Genomic DNA, 14,101 nt, shown 5'->3' with positions numbered 1-14,101 from the left:
CCCAGCAGGAGACAGTCTGGTGGAATCATGTCATGGTCTCCAGGTTGTTCTTTTGCCAAGGAATGACTAAAACTTGGTTAGCGTGACATGTGGGGAGCTTCTTTTAGCATTTCCCTTCCTGATGCACCCTAGCTCCTCCTGCTTGTTCAAAGCAATGGGAAGATTATGTACTTTTAAGTGTATAAAAGTAATATTTTTGGTTCCCTGCATGGTGGAAATGAACTCTTGGAGCTGATTTTGCATATTTGGCATAGCTACCTCTAAAATATGCATCTTGGTACAAAAATAACAAGACCCCTTCCAGCTACAAATGAGGCAATGTCTTTCCGTTAAGAAAAGGGTGGGAAGAAACCCTCTTGGTTTCAAGACATTCCCTAAATGCAGCTTTGCAATGTCACACTTTGAGAGGGAGAGAGGGATCTGCTCCTCATCACAGTTTGGGGAAGCAGCTGCCTGCTGCTCTAATAGGGGGCAAAACTAGGGAGCCCCCTGCCTGCACCCCGAAATTTTATCCTGTGTCTTATTCCCTTGGTCCTTGACCACCTTTCCCACAAAGGTGAGATCCACTGAGGAGTTGCAAATGCCCTGATCTGTGCTCTGCATGGCATCTCCCTGCAGGAAGAACAGGATATGTTCATGGTGTGGTGGGACAAAGCAGACAAAGCCCAACACACTGGCAATGTCAGCTTGTTGGATTTTCCATCTCTTCTTTGCTGCTGAACACAACTCCCTATTTCCCCGATAAATGCGTGGCTTTGTGTCGCTCCCTGCCTGGGACTCTCCTTTCATTCAGCTGGCCTGGGGAAGAGCAAGGGACAGAAGTGCCTGAGATTCCAGAGATCTCCACGCAAATTAAAACCTTTTATCAGCCCCTAATAGCTGTGCAAACTAATTATATTTGGGCCAAACTTTGCCAGCGACTCCCCTGAGGTATTATTATAAAAATCTGAGCTGTGGATATGCGTCCCCATTCTGTCAACACCAGGTCGCTCCAGCTATAGAAAACTCTGCTCTGGCTCCTTTTAGCTCCCGTGATGTGCTTTGCATAAGCTGCTGCTGTTGTTTTCAGGAAGAAGAGAGCCTGGCTGGGCTGTGTCACACGTGGCCCAGGTCTGCTGAGCCAAGGACAGGGCTGTGTGCTGGGTAACAGCACTGAAATATTTATTTGCACAAGCCCTGCTGGCCTGGCTCAGTTTGTGGCCATCAGCGTGGCTTTGGGGCTGTGGGTGCACAAGTATTTCCATCCCTGGAGAAATGGGATGTGGTGATGAGGGGTGGGAAGGATGCTGGAGAGATGGGGATGCTCAAACGCAGCAGGCAGGAGATGGGAATGAGCAGCCCAAGGAGAAAGCACATAAGGCTCTTTATGGATGGTTTTCCCAGTGCCAGTTCCTTGCTGGGTGGCTCCTTCTGGTGTTGGAGCTGATTTTCACCCAAATTTGTTCTTTTTTTTCCCCTGGCATCACCATTTGCTCCATTCCTTGCCTTATAACCTTGTTCCCAAGCTTGCATGGGGTAGGACACCAAAAATAACCCTGATGTTCACCCACCCCCACTGTCCATAGATGGAGGCAGCACAAGGAAATGCTTTGAGCCAAAGTTCCCAGTGGGAAGGAGGTTTGTGCCCTGTGCCACCATTCTCCCACCATCCTTGCACTCTTCCTGGGGCGCAGATTGCCAGCTAATGGGGCGGAGCTACTGCAAGCACTCTCCATTAATGGAGCAGAATATAAACAGAATAAAGCCTTCATTTCCCGGGCTGTGATTTCATTATTAATATACTTTACAGTTCACAGGTTGTTCATTTGCTTCCATGTTTTCTCAGCTGGTGTAATCTGCTGCGTGGAGTGAGAAGAGTCATAAAATTTCCATTTCCAGTTGAATGTGCGTCCAATTCGCCATGAAATGTTTCTCTCTGTCGTGAATATTAAGTGCCCAAGGAGTCAGTGGCCCTGGGATTAAGCGGGGCAGGTTGTCAGCCCCTCTCTGTGTACCGGGGTGCAGCAGAGAAGTGGGTGTAGGGAAGGAAAGGTGACAAGGAAGAGTGGGGGGACTGAGGGAAAGACCATGTGGCAGAGGGAGGAAGAGGGAAAAGAGGAGGAGAGAAAGTGAGGATAGAGGGAAAGGGAGGAAACTGAGTGGCAAGGAGGCTTTAAGGAGGGATGTGGTGGGTGAAGGATGCTCCGACAGAACTGACCTACACTCACCTCCTTGTTTCCCTGTCCCATCACCTTGACACTTGTCAGGGAAGATGTTGCACCAGTGTTTGCCCCAGTTTGTAAATCAGTTGTTGATGTCTGTGCTCGGTCACTGCCATGGGCCTCAAGGCTGTGCCCTTCCCCTGGCCTGAACATGGGTAGAAAAAGAGTCTCCTTGTCTCTGGTGAGGCTGAGAAATGCTGCTGTGCTTGTAAGGGCAAGGAGCTGAAATGTGCTGGAGAGCCAGAGTGGCTCAGCTGCCCCGTACCAAGCTGGAGAACAGCACCACAGAGCTGTAGTACCATTGCAGACACAGAAAAAGGGCTTTTCACATGAATTTGGGGAGAAAAAAAATCATATTCTGCTCATGTTAAACATCCAGCAGGAAATTCTCTTGTGTATTTAGGGTATTTAATGGCTTGTAGCCAAGCAATGGGTTTCTGGGACAAGGAAGCAGAAATTGGGTAGTTGTGGCAGGTGGTCATGCCCCGAGGCTGGGAAGGTGGTGTGACCAGCAGTGCCATGGAGGGGTGCCCACAGCTGCAGCGCCACTGGCAGTGGGCACATCTGGCAGTACATCTGGCATGTTGCTGCAGCTGGAGGTGGTGAGAGATGTGTGCCCTGGTTACCCCTCCCTGGCCTTGCAATAGAAGCACAGGATGTGGTGTCACTGCTGGGAAAGGGGACAAAAAAGCAAATCATGGTGGCATGCCCAGGCTGTGGGGGTAACTTGGGCGCTGCCCCGAGCCGATGGCATCGTTTCCTTCCGACTCTTTGCTGAAATTACATCAGCCACAGCATTCCTCACTGCAGGGAAAAAAAATGCCTCTTCCTTTCCCATCTTCTCTCGGTCGAGTCAAGATAATAATAGTCTTTTTCTGATCCCCTGAACTTTCCCATCTGCTTGGTAAAACAATGGCAATTCTTTTTCCTCCTGGCCTCTCTCTCTGTCTTCCTCTCTTTTATTTTTATTCTCCTACGGTATAATTTAAAGCCAGAGCAATGCTGTAGCCCATGGGTTTTTCCCCTTCCTGTGACACACTGCTGTTATTTAAAATGGCATTTCCCTTGCAGAGCAATGCCTCTCACTGCCCTCCCAGTTCCTGTAGCAGGACCAATACCTACAGAGAGGCCTGAGGAGGGGTTGATGGGCTCCAAGGAAGGGGCTCAGCCCAGCCTCCAGTCCCCCAATCTCAGCCACCCAGAATCACACATCCCTGAAATTCCTGTCACAACCACTCCATTCCCCTTCCCCAGACTCAGGGCATCCTCACCAGCCCCCCAGAGCCCCAAACCCATCCAACTCATCACCCCTGCATTTCCCTGGCTTCTCTCAATAAGCCACAATATTGTGAGTGATCCTGCAGAAATGGAGACATCAGTGCCATAAAACACAAGGGACAGAGCAAGGCCACTGGGCTGGAAAATAGCGTGTCTGAAAAAATAAAGACGGGATAAAGATGATGGAGAGGCGACAGCGAGTCTCACCCTGCCATGATTCAGACGACTCTGGGGGGTGAAGTGTGGTCAGGGGGTCCCAGGAGAAAAAGAGGGATGGAAAATATCCCCCATTTACAGAAAGTTGTGGCAGCCACAGAGTCCGGGCTTGCCATGAGCTGCCTGCAGCGATTTGTGTGGAGAAGGGAAAGTTTCCCAGAGCCCCATGACTTCTTGCCAGCACTGGGGATGGATTTAACTGGCACTTGATGCTTATTTTTTTAGTCTAATGCCATTATGCCACTTGCTTCCCATCTGAGGGATATTTCCCTAATGCGGCTGAAATACGGCTTAACCGAGGTTACAGCCATTTAACGCTTTGCATTGCAATTGCTTCTTAAGAGCTTGTCCTGTGGAGAAAGCCTTGGGGTTTAAATTTCCAGCCGGAGGGACCCTTCGGTCCTGGCTGCCAGCAGCTCTTTTTCACACAAATCCAGAGGAAAGCAGGGTGCCTCGAGTTTGGCAGTGTTGGGAATGCTTTCTCCTGCACAGCAATGTGGTCACATGGAGTTGTTGGGAAGGGATGTGGTGGATCTCCCATGGAATTTTTTGGGTTCTTTGCAAAGCTCCTGCAGATAAACAGGCAGGAGCAACCTTGGTTCTTGCTGTCCTCGCCAAGCCCTGTGCAGCACAGCTTCTCCTAGAGCCAGTGAGGAAGCTGCCAGAGATGGGATGAGCTCCAGAGGAGCCAAGTTGCGACAGGATTTAATGGAGGAGCAGCGTTCCCACAAACAGGATGCGTGTTTGAGCGATTTTCTCCAGCAGCATCTGTCGCTCTCCAACATCTTGGTAGCATTGCAACAAATTATTTAACCACTACCCACTGTACCCCATCTGTTAGGCAGCTCCTCCACATGGATGGGGCCCTACTTCCCACTTTTCCAGAGGAACTCACCGGCAAAGGCTGAGCGCCAAACAACAGGACAAATTAAATCAAAAGCACAGCTTCGGCACCCAGGGGGAAAATGCACATCAGCTTTGACTTATTGCATGGCGCACGCTTACAAGAGAGAAGCAGCGGCTTTTGTCACTGCAAGGGGCCATGAAAAATGAATTAGGGCCGCTGCTGGGAGAGGGCATGCAGGAGAATCTTTCATTCCAGCAACGCTGTCCTCTCTCACCTTGGAAGCAGCTACAGGGAAAAAACCACAGGAAGGAAGGAGGGGTAAGGAAAGGAAGGAGAGAGGACTTTGTGTCGGGCACCTGATTGGATGCTCTGGGCTGTGGAAGAGACCATGGGAGGAAGAGTGGTGCCAGGAGCAGTGTTGGTGCTCAGGCAGGAGCTGCTGGGAGATTCTGTCTCCTCAGGAGCTCTCTGGAGAAGGCTTGGCTCTGTGGGAGCCTCGACATTGATTTTCATGTACCTTTTGCATTTGTTTCTGCAAGGAGGCAGAAAACCTCCATGGGAAGTGGCTCTATGCCAGTCACAGCTTCTGCTGAGCATCAGTCCCTCCCAGTGTCACCACAAGGGTCACCCTTGCCTTTCCAGGGCCAAGGAGAAAGGGCTCCAGCTCATGCTGGTGATAATGGATGGGTGTCATTAACAACAGCAGCCCTCTGACAAGCCCTGCACCCATCTTTGCTGCAAATCTGACATTATTTAAGCTCTTTGTGAACTGTAGCCATTGTTAATTTGCTCTAACAGGGTGACACATGCCCTCTGGACCTTTTACTGGTGTCCAGTGTCCTTACCAGGACCCCAGGAGGAGGTAGAGGCTGGGAGAGGCTGAAGACAGTCGCTGCCACTTTGTCGAGCCTTGAGCTGCCTCTGAGCTTTCCCTTTCACAGAAATAAAAGAGCTCATTCTTTATTCGACTCATTTACTCCTGAGTTAGAGCCTCGTTCAAGGGTGGTTGGTCCCTGAGTTGTTTTGTTTTGTTTCTTTAAATATTAATTTCCATAATCCATTTATTTCCCAAGGAACTACTTCTTGCAAACAAAAGGTTTAATGCTCCTCTTTTATTCCTGGTAACAAATAAGTTGTCTGAGACGTGCAAAAACCTCAGCAGCAGCGAGCCGTGCGCCGGCTGATGCCACAATCCACACTAAGGATGTGCAGGGACAGGGGAGGCGCATCCCTGAGGGATCACAGGTGCCACAGCAGCATCTCCCTGGAGGTGCTCACCCAGAGAGGGAGGGCAGCAAGCCCGGCCAACACTGGGAAGCCCCCACAACCCGGGATTCCAATCTTTTGCATGGAGGCGTCTCTGACATGCCTTTTTGAGATGGAAGATTTGAGAGCCGAAGGCCAGGAAGCACAATAGAAGATAGACTGCTTGTACCTCATTGTCTGGAGAATAGATGGGCTGCAGGCTCCCGGAGAATAGGAGCTGCCACTCAGGTGGCTTTAATAGAACAGGCGGCAGATAGATTTCAATAAAAGAAATGAGTATAAATATTGTTAGCGGAGAATAGAGGGAAAGTGAAAAAGATCTTGTTTAACGAGTCACAGTGGGAAACTTTCAAGGACTTTTAAGCTAAAAACTCTTCACAATGGTGCTATAATGGATGGCTCAGGCGACTTGGCAGCTCTGCATAGCATCGGTGGGGTGAGCAGAGTGGGCAGGTGTCCCCGGAGCACTGCAGGAGGAGCAAGGCAGGGTGTCAGAGATTGGTTTGGGTTGGAAGGGACCTTGAAGACCATCTCATTCCTTCACCCTGCCATGGGCAGGGTCACCTTCCACTAGACCAGGTTGCTCAGGGCCCCAGTGCCTTGCATTCACTGTCCTTGGAGTTAATGCCAATAAATTGACTGTGTGTGACCACACGCTGAGTGACCAGGAGATGCAGTGGCATCTGGAAGGTCTCTGCAGGTCACCTGCCCCAGTGACTAGTGAGATGTGTGGCATGTGCCCACCTAATAGTAAATATCAGAGTTGTTGTGTGAGATATGAGCCCCAAGGGTGATCTCAGGGATGCACTGAGCAAACGGAGCCACAAATGTGGGTGCTGTCTTAGCTCTGGCTCTGCATTGAGCAAGAAGCTGAAGAACGTGCCTTTCCTGCCTTTGTGACAGCTCCATGTTGGAAAGTGCCTGTCAAAATCTGCATGTCCTGACCCTGTTGTCACGGGCAGCCAGAGATGGGCCCTTCAGAAATAGTCAGCTGTGCTCATGTCAGCACAAAATCAGGCCTGGGTGGGTCCTCCTTTGTATCTTGGAACAAAACTCAGGGCACCCTCAGTTCACCTATGCCCCAAAAAGTTGGAAGGGGAAGAAAAGCCACAGGCAAGGAGAAGCTCCCACGGCCTCAGGGAGGAGAGGACACTGATACTAGTGGAGGAGAAGGACTTTATGTCAAGGATTTTATGGCCACCCCTCTCCTTCAAAGCCTGTGCTGCCATGCACAAGGAGCAAAACTGGCTGTGAGAATTCCCCAAATCCAAGGTAATAAAGGGTCTGAGTAAGGAAAACATGATGTTTTCTCTCTGTTTGGTGACAACAGAACAACTGGTGATGGTTGCCACCCCTGGGGCATGAGGATGAGGAGGGACCTCAGATTGTGGCAGTGGAGTGAGCTCCTGCCAAGCTCCCACATCCCTAAGCACCGTGCAATGCCAGGCAGTGAGTGCAGCATCCCCTGGGGCTTTGCACAACATCAGGCCATGGAAACATGCTAATTAACATTGAAAAGCATGTCAGAGGAGAGATTTCCTTCCTTGTCATCAGGAAACTTCAAAAACAGTGGCTTGGCCCCGTGTAAACACGACACAGACTTTGATATGCTGTGTACCCGTTTCTGGGGAGACGGTCCCGCTTCTGAAGACTTGTGAACATGAAGAACAGGAGGTGTGGACCCCGTACCTCATGTAGGTGTGCTTCCTAAATGGATTGCTCAGCTAAGGGGGGGTCACAGATAGAAATGGGCTTGAGCCTGTGGTTCAGGGATGCAATATTCACCAGAGGAGGAGAGTTTTTCTGGGTCGATAGGGTAATCTTAAAAAAAATCATTTTTTGAATGATTGCACTGGATGGTTTCCAGCAGGTTAATTATCCCTAATCTTTGTCCACTGGAGCATGGCAGCTTCAAGCTGGCACAGGGGGACTGAAAAGAGGGGGTGCACGGAGGAGAAGCTGCCCTAGCTGGGGTCAGTCACCTGATCAAACAAAAATGGGGAAGGGAATTTCAGAAATGCCTGAACTTTGTTCCTTATGCGTTAATGAGCCATCAGGAGAGGGTAATAGTGGTTAATAAGAGGTGAAGCAGGTGCATCCCCCAGTTTGGCTGGGGCATGTACTGGAGGCAGCCTTAGTTCTTGTTTACCCACCCACCTGGGGCTGTGTCCTGCCTCCTTTGAGAGGGTTTTGGGGTGGTTCTTTTCCCCACCTCCTTCCCCATCTGCTCTGATTCTGCTAAATCTCCCATCCTGCTCCCATCTCAGCAGCGCTTTTCCTCTCGCTGCTGCATGAAGGAGAGGTGAAGCAGGTCTCGGGTGCCAACAATTCTCTTATTACCTTTGTGTGTTTTATTTATTTACCATAAACTGTTATAGGATGGCCATCAGCACCGCATCGGGGTGACGTTTGAAATATATGGCTCTCGGGTTTAGTGCGTCACTCGGAGCCGGGAGTCTGCACGATGTTAATTTTTATTGCCAGAAGTAGCCATAAATTGATAGTTGAGAATTGCTGTAGGGACTGTAATTAACTAGTTACTATTTCACCTCCAAAAGGAGCAATGTTTCACGCTCTTACTTTTACTTATCTGGAATCAGCTGCTGTCAACATCCGCTGAAGCCCGTATAAAGATTTATAGACCTTGGAGGTAAATATTGACTAATGGGCAGCTTGGCTTAATGTTCACCTTGAAGGACAATAAATTGTGCTATTGATTGAAGCGAGATGTCAATATCTGCATTGTTGTAAACATTTTAATAAAATTATCTCCATAAAATATTCTCTTTCTTTGGCTCATCCTGGCCACTGGGATCAGTGCCTGGAAAATGCAGCAGCACTGTGTAGAGGGCAGGGCAGTGCTTTGGGATCACTGGTGGATTTTGACCACCCAGAGACCGAACCTGTTGGGGAACCACTGTTGAGGTTGTGCCTTTAGGCTTTAGAGGTGAAAATCTTGCAGCCCTGGGTGGCTGGACTGGCTCAGCTTGATCTGAGGTGCAGGGAGTTGATATGGACACAGGGAAGAGCTCCAAGGAAGCTTTTTCAATGGCATCACAGGCAGCCTTCAGCCAGGGAAAGCTGTGAGCAGTGTTCTAGAGACCTGAACATGGCTGCAACAGTGAGCCAGGGGACAGTAGCATGTAATTAATTTGGGAACATGTGTTCACTTTCTGGTGAGTTATTATCTTGTCAGAGGCTCAATGGAAGCAAATGGGGAGGAGGAGTCAGAAGGGAGATGAGTCAGGATGGGAAAGCGAAGAGAAGTGATGGAAGGAGAAAGGCATGGAGGGAGGAATATGGATGCAGGAGGCATCTGCCCACACCTCATCGCATCCATGCTGTGTGGGACCCCAAGCACAGCTTGGCCATCTGTTGGGTTGCCTTGGTGCTCTGTGCCACACCAGGAACTCGCCTCTGTGGCTCCTCCACTGCCATGATGGTCAAACTTCCCCTTCCCTGAAGCTTTTAACAGAGATCAGCATGGCAAGTCCCAAATACTACATGGTGGTCTGTGTGCAGCCTCCTGCTCACCGAGCACAAGGACTCAGGCTCTGCTTTTCCATCTCCCTGGCTCGCACTGGGTTAGTTCATCATCCTTGGCTGATGAGCAAGGATTACACTTGTGCGTCGTCCATGGCTATTCCATTTCTAGCCTGTATTATATTATTAGTATTAATAATAATAATGATGGGTGCTGGCTGTGCTAGTTTTCTAGCTCCTGAGGAGATGAGAGAGCTCTCCATTAATTCCCGTAATATTTCAGTTCCTAATTGTGCTCAAGCAGAGACAGCCTTGAAAGTTCCCACCATTAGTTCAGGCAGAGAAGGACTGGTACCTCTGGCAGAGCTCCTGGAGCTGCAGGGCTCTGGTCAAGCCTTGCCCTGAGCATTCCCAAGTTCCCGGTGCTTCCAGGATGTGGTCCCACAGAGTGAAACAGCTTTATAAATCTGCTTTTCCTGCAAAGCCACTTGTATAGGAGAGGGGAAAAGAATGTTGTCTTAGTCACCTGGTGTCACCTGCTTTACCGGGGGCAGGGACTCTTTATGTCACCTAAATATTTGAGATGCTGTAGCTGGCACTGAGGAGGCATCCCTGGGCCAGAGCCTCTTGCAGGGATGGTATCCCTAATGCTATTTTCATCTGAGCAGGACTTACATCAGGTTGTGCACAGGACAGAAACTGGAGTCATCTCCAGCTCAGAGCATCCTGTCTCAGTCCCGGGCAGGCTCTGTTTGGCTGTAGCCAAATTCCCAGGATGCCACACCCTGAGTCCCTGAACTTCAAGCTCTGCCTCTCCATCAGCTGATTACCGTGCACATATCTCAGACTTCAGTGCAACACAGGCACGGAGGAAACCTTCATCCCCCAATTTCCTGAGCTTTTGCAGGTGGAAATCTGACCCTCGCAGTTACTTTAATAAAGACTTTTGCTGGGAACAAAATGCACTCGAGCTGCTTTGCCCCTGATTAAACCAGGCACACAAATTATGGCTTGACTATGGCAAGAGCTAATTCTTGCTGTGTGTGAGCCGACTCTGGAACTTGGGAAAGGGCCTTTGGTAAGTTGGGAAGCAGTGTTATCTGAGCCTTTGCACAACCCAGCGTCAGATTTGTGCACGGAGCATCTGAAGGCCACCGGCTGTGTCCTTACTTTATCAGCAGGCAGCGCTGTGCTACAGAGAAGCTGATTCTAGGTCAGCCACAAAAAGGAATTTTTTTTTCCCCTCTCTTTTTTTTTTTTTTTTTTTTTTTTTTTTGCAGTGCTGCAGGGCCGCTGGATGTGAAGCTGTAATTTTTGTGTCTCTAAAGGATATTGATTTTGGGGTAACGCCTTCATATCTCACCCTTCAGTTGCACTAAGTACTGATGAGCTCAGCGGTTTGCACCACCAGCCACTCGGGTGGGAATTTCAGCACAGGGCTGAGGACACTGGAGGTTGTCAGCAATTCATCAACAGGAAAACTCACTTCACTCCTTTGCAAAGCTCACAGGGCTGCCTTCCCAGTTAGGTCAGCCTGGAAACTGGGATGTATGTGTGCATGTGTGGGGTCCCCAGTTCAGGGTGCAGTGGACATGCAAAGTCCTGGGGATGCTGTGTGGAGGTGGCAGCTGCGAGGTCTGGTGCAGGGAGAGAGCCAAGGTGGGATTTCATCACAGCTGAGCATATTTGCACTATTTTGAGTTGACAATAGTGGCACCTGGGACTGCAGCAGCGGGATCCTGGCAGATGCTTGGGGTGCTCACAGTGCTGAGCTGTTCCAGGGCATGACAGGAACACATCAGTGCTGCTCGGGTCTTTCCATGGTGGGTGGTGGAGTCTGACCACGCTACTCGTGCAGTGTGGGAAGAGATGCCATAAAAGCATCAGCCTGTGGGATGCAGCAGTGTGTGCCCTGCTGGGAGCCTCCCACGTGTGGATTTTACATGCATTTGTTAGGAGCAGGATACACACGGTTGACCAGTCAAGTGTGGCGAGTTGTGGCCATCAGGTCACGCCAGCACAGACAGCAGTATCCAGGTGGGAAGTGAGGGCTGGCCGAGCTCATGGCATCCCCCTGGGGACCAGGGACCTGTGCTTGGCCTCTCTGCCATTGGCACTCACTCCCAGAAACAGCTGTCCAGAGCTAATTTATTTCCTAATGCTGCAGCAATGTTAATTTATAAATTACACTGGTAATTCGAGCTATTATTAATTTCAGATGGTGTAGGGCAAGCCTAATTAAAATATGACACCAATTGCCACACATATGTACCAAGGACTACCGTTTAAAATTTATAGGAATATTAAGTGTGACACAGGGCTTGGAGATGTTCCGTGCAGTAATTACAGCATCCTGGATGCAGGAGATCCAGTGGGGAGGTGTAAACAACAGGAAAGGGAGAAGCTGTCCCTGTTTTGGGACTGCAAAAAGTAATTTTTGCTGCTTGTTTGGGGGAAGAACCTGGGGAGTCTTGTGCCCCAACCTACTCCTGGCCAGCCAAGCACTGTATTTTTTCCAGGAGTACGTCAAAATAAAGAAAGGTCCTGCAAGGAATGGGGGCTGAAAGATGCCAGAATGAAGAAAATGCCATTTATTGCATCTTTCTGGCTTTGAGTGAAACAAGAAGCTGCACGGAAGCCTGGATGGGGAAGAGGGGAACAAGTGCAACCCCCCCAGAAACGAGCCTGGGATGGCACAGTGAGGAGGTGTTCCAGCTAAAGGGAGGTGTTGGCACCACCACTAATGGGAATAGGCTTGCTGTGAATTAATTGAAGCTGAAAAATTAGAGAAGAGTGTTTATGTGAGCTGAGTTAGCCTGGAGGTATCTCCCAGCAGGGAGGATGTGCAAAGGTTTTTGCACGGTGCTGGTTTGCCCACTTTGCCCACCCTGAACACCTCAAGGACATTATCTCCAGCAAGCGATGCTCTCAGTGAGGCCAGAACTGCTGGAGCAGTCCAGTGTTTGCAGAAATCTTTCTGGCAATGATTTTCTTGGAATGGAGGGGCACAGGCACAAGGGCATTCCAGGCTGGGACCAGCAGGCTGGGCATCCTACTGCGGAGTGACATGCTCACAGATGGTGGCCAGCCAGTGGGCACGGGTTTGTTGTGCCTCCCCATCACTCAGGGCTCTCTGTCTCTGCAGCTGTGGGCTTCATCAGCGAGGATGAGTACCTGGAGATCACGGGAATCACGCGGGAGCAGTCGGGAGAGTACGAGTGCAGCGCCTCCAACGATGTCTCAGCGCCCGTCGTCCAGCGAGTCAAAGTCACCGTCAACTGTGAGTCCCTGGGGCCATCAGGGGACAGGGGTGGGGCTGGAGAGGGTCACCGTGCCACCCCACAAGGGAGTGGCTCTTGGAAGGGAGGCACACAAAGGCCCCAGAGCGAGACAGGCGGCAGCAGTTTTTCTGAGCAGGTGGTGTTTTGCCCTATTTTGCTCTTCTTTTCGAGCTCCATTTTTTTCCACCACCTCCTCCTCAGCTGTTTCCATCAACCTGGGTTTTCTGCCCATGGAGAGATGCTGTGCTGATAACCTCTGAGGAGAGGAGAGAAGTGAGCAGTAAATAGAATGTTGGTTTTTTTTTTCCTATTAGAAAAAATGAGAGGAAGAAAGCAGCGTATTTCATGTGTAGACATACAAAGACCTTCCTAAACCCCTCTCTGGTCACTCCATTAGCTGAACATGTAACAAGCATGAGTTGGGGGTCTGTTGTTTTTGGAAGAGAATCCCCATGAACCTCAAAACCTCTATACAGCAGCGAGTGTACAAGAGTGGCAGGAGCTGAGCTCAGAGATGGGCTCAGAGATATTTTGCCTCCTACCCACGTGCAGGGAGAGAAAGGAAATCTTGAGGAGCAAGGGGAAGGGATAGTGCTGTAGTTGTTGTTTGTTTGCTTTATTGTGCATACTAGTAAAGACCCGTTATTCCTATTCCCATATCTTTGCCTGAGAGCCCCTTACTTTCACGATTCTAATAATTCAGAGGGAGGGAGGGAGTTTACATTCTCCTTTCCAATGGAGGCTTTTTCTGCCTTCTGTAGCAGACACCTGTCTTGTAAAGCAAGACAGATAGGAGTCCCAAAGGCTGCTGGTGTTCACACCAGGTTTCCCCTCTTCCCACAGACCCGCCGTACATCTCGGATGCGAAGAGCACCGGGGTGCCGGTGGGGCAGAAGGGCATCCTGCTCTGCGAGGCCTCCGCCGTCCCCTCCGCCGACTTCCAGTGGTACAAAGATGACAAGAGGTAAGAGCCTGAGGGGCACAATGGGGGGAAGACACCAACCCCACGTGGGCTGCACCCAGTGCCAGCAGCTTCAGCTCATAACCCTTGGCACAAGTCTGGTTTGGACACCGAGGCAGGTTCCCCTGACAAGCAGCAGATTGTGCTTGTCTGGGGCAAATCCAGGCATTCCATCAAGCAGCCAGCATCCACAGCTGGAACTGCCACTACCCAGGATCTATTAAAGGCTTTTTATTTAACTCATCAAATTTGTGGAGGAGGATTTTCCCAGCAACCTCTTTCAGCCCCCATTGGGGGAGGATTGTTGCTGCCCGTGCCTCTGTTTGAAGGTGTTGTGGTAAATCCCTGCTTGGGTGAAACATAATATCCAAAATGGATATTGGCAGCACAAATCCAGGCACTTAAGAGTGGATGAAATCTCTGTCATCTCTTTAAATGCTTTGGCCAGAAGGCAGCTCTTGGAAAAGCAAAAGAAATGTAATGTCAGTCAAGACACAGGGTTTGCTATGCTCCAGAGACAGCCTGCCCTGCTTTGGGGTGCAAGTGGACCTTTTAGATCAACCTGCAA

The 14,101-nt window shown here is 50.0% G+C and overlaps 1 protein-coding gene across 6 annotated transcripts in view; it reads left to right on the top strand.

Annotated features, from left to right (window-relative positions):
* The window catches only part of LOC120508459 (protein CEPU-1), a 356,395-nt gene that overhangs the window by 334,952 nt on the left and 7,342 nt on the right, over positions 1-14,101 (top strand). For all 6 annotated transcript variants that reach the window (XM_039722093.1, XM_039722094.1, XM_039722097.1 and 3 more), the window contains 2 exons: positions 12,437-12,571; positions 13,416-13,536. In XM_039722093.1, coding sequence (XP_039578027.1) covers positions 12,437-12,571; positions 13,416-13,536 — 256 coding nt within the window. The remainder of the gene's footprint in view (positions 1-12,436; positions 12,572-13,415; positions 13,537-14,101) is intronic.

This window comes from Passer montanus, unplaced genomic scaffold (assembly GCF_014805655.1).
Source record: "Passer montanus isolate IOZ18808 unplaced genomic scaffold, ASM1480565v1 scaffold47, whole genome shotgun sequence".
In the NCBI taxonomy this organism is placed as follows: domain Eukaryota; kingdom Metazoa; phylum Chordata; class Aves; order Passeriformes; family Passeridae; genus Passer; species Passer montanus.
Note: the sequence above shows the minus strand (reverse complement) of the source record. Positions and strands in the feature narration are given on the sequence as shown.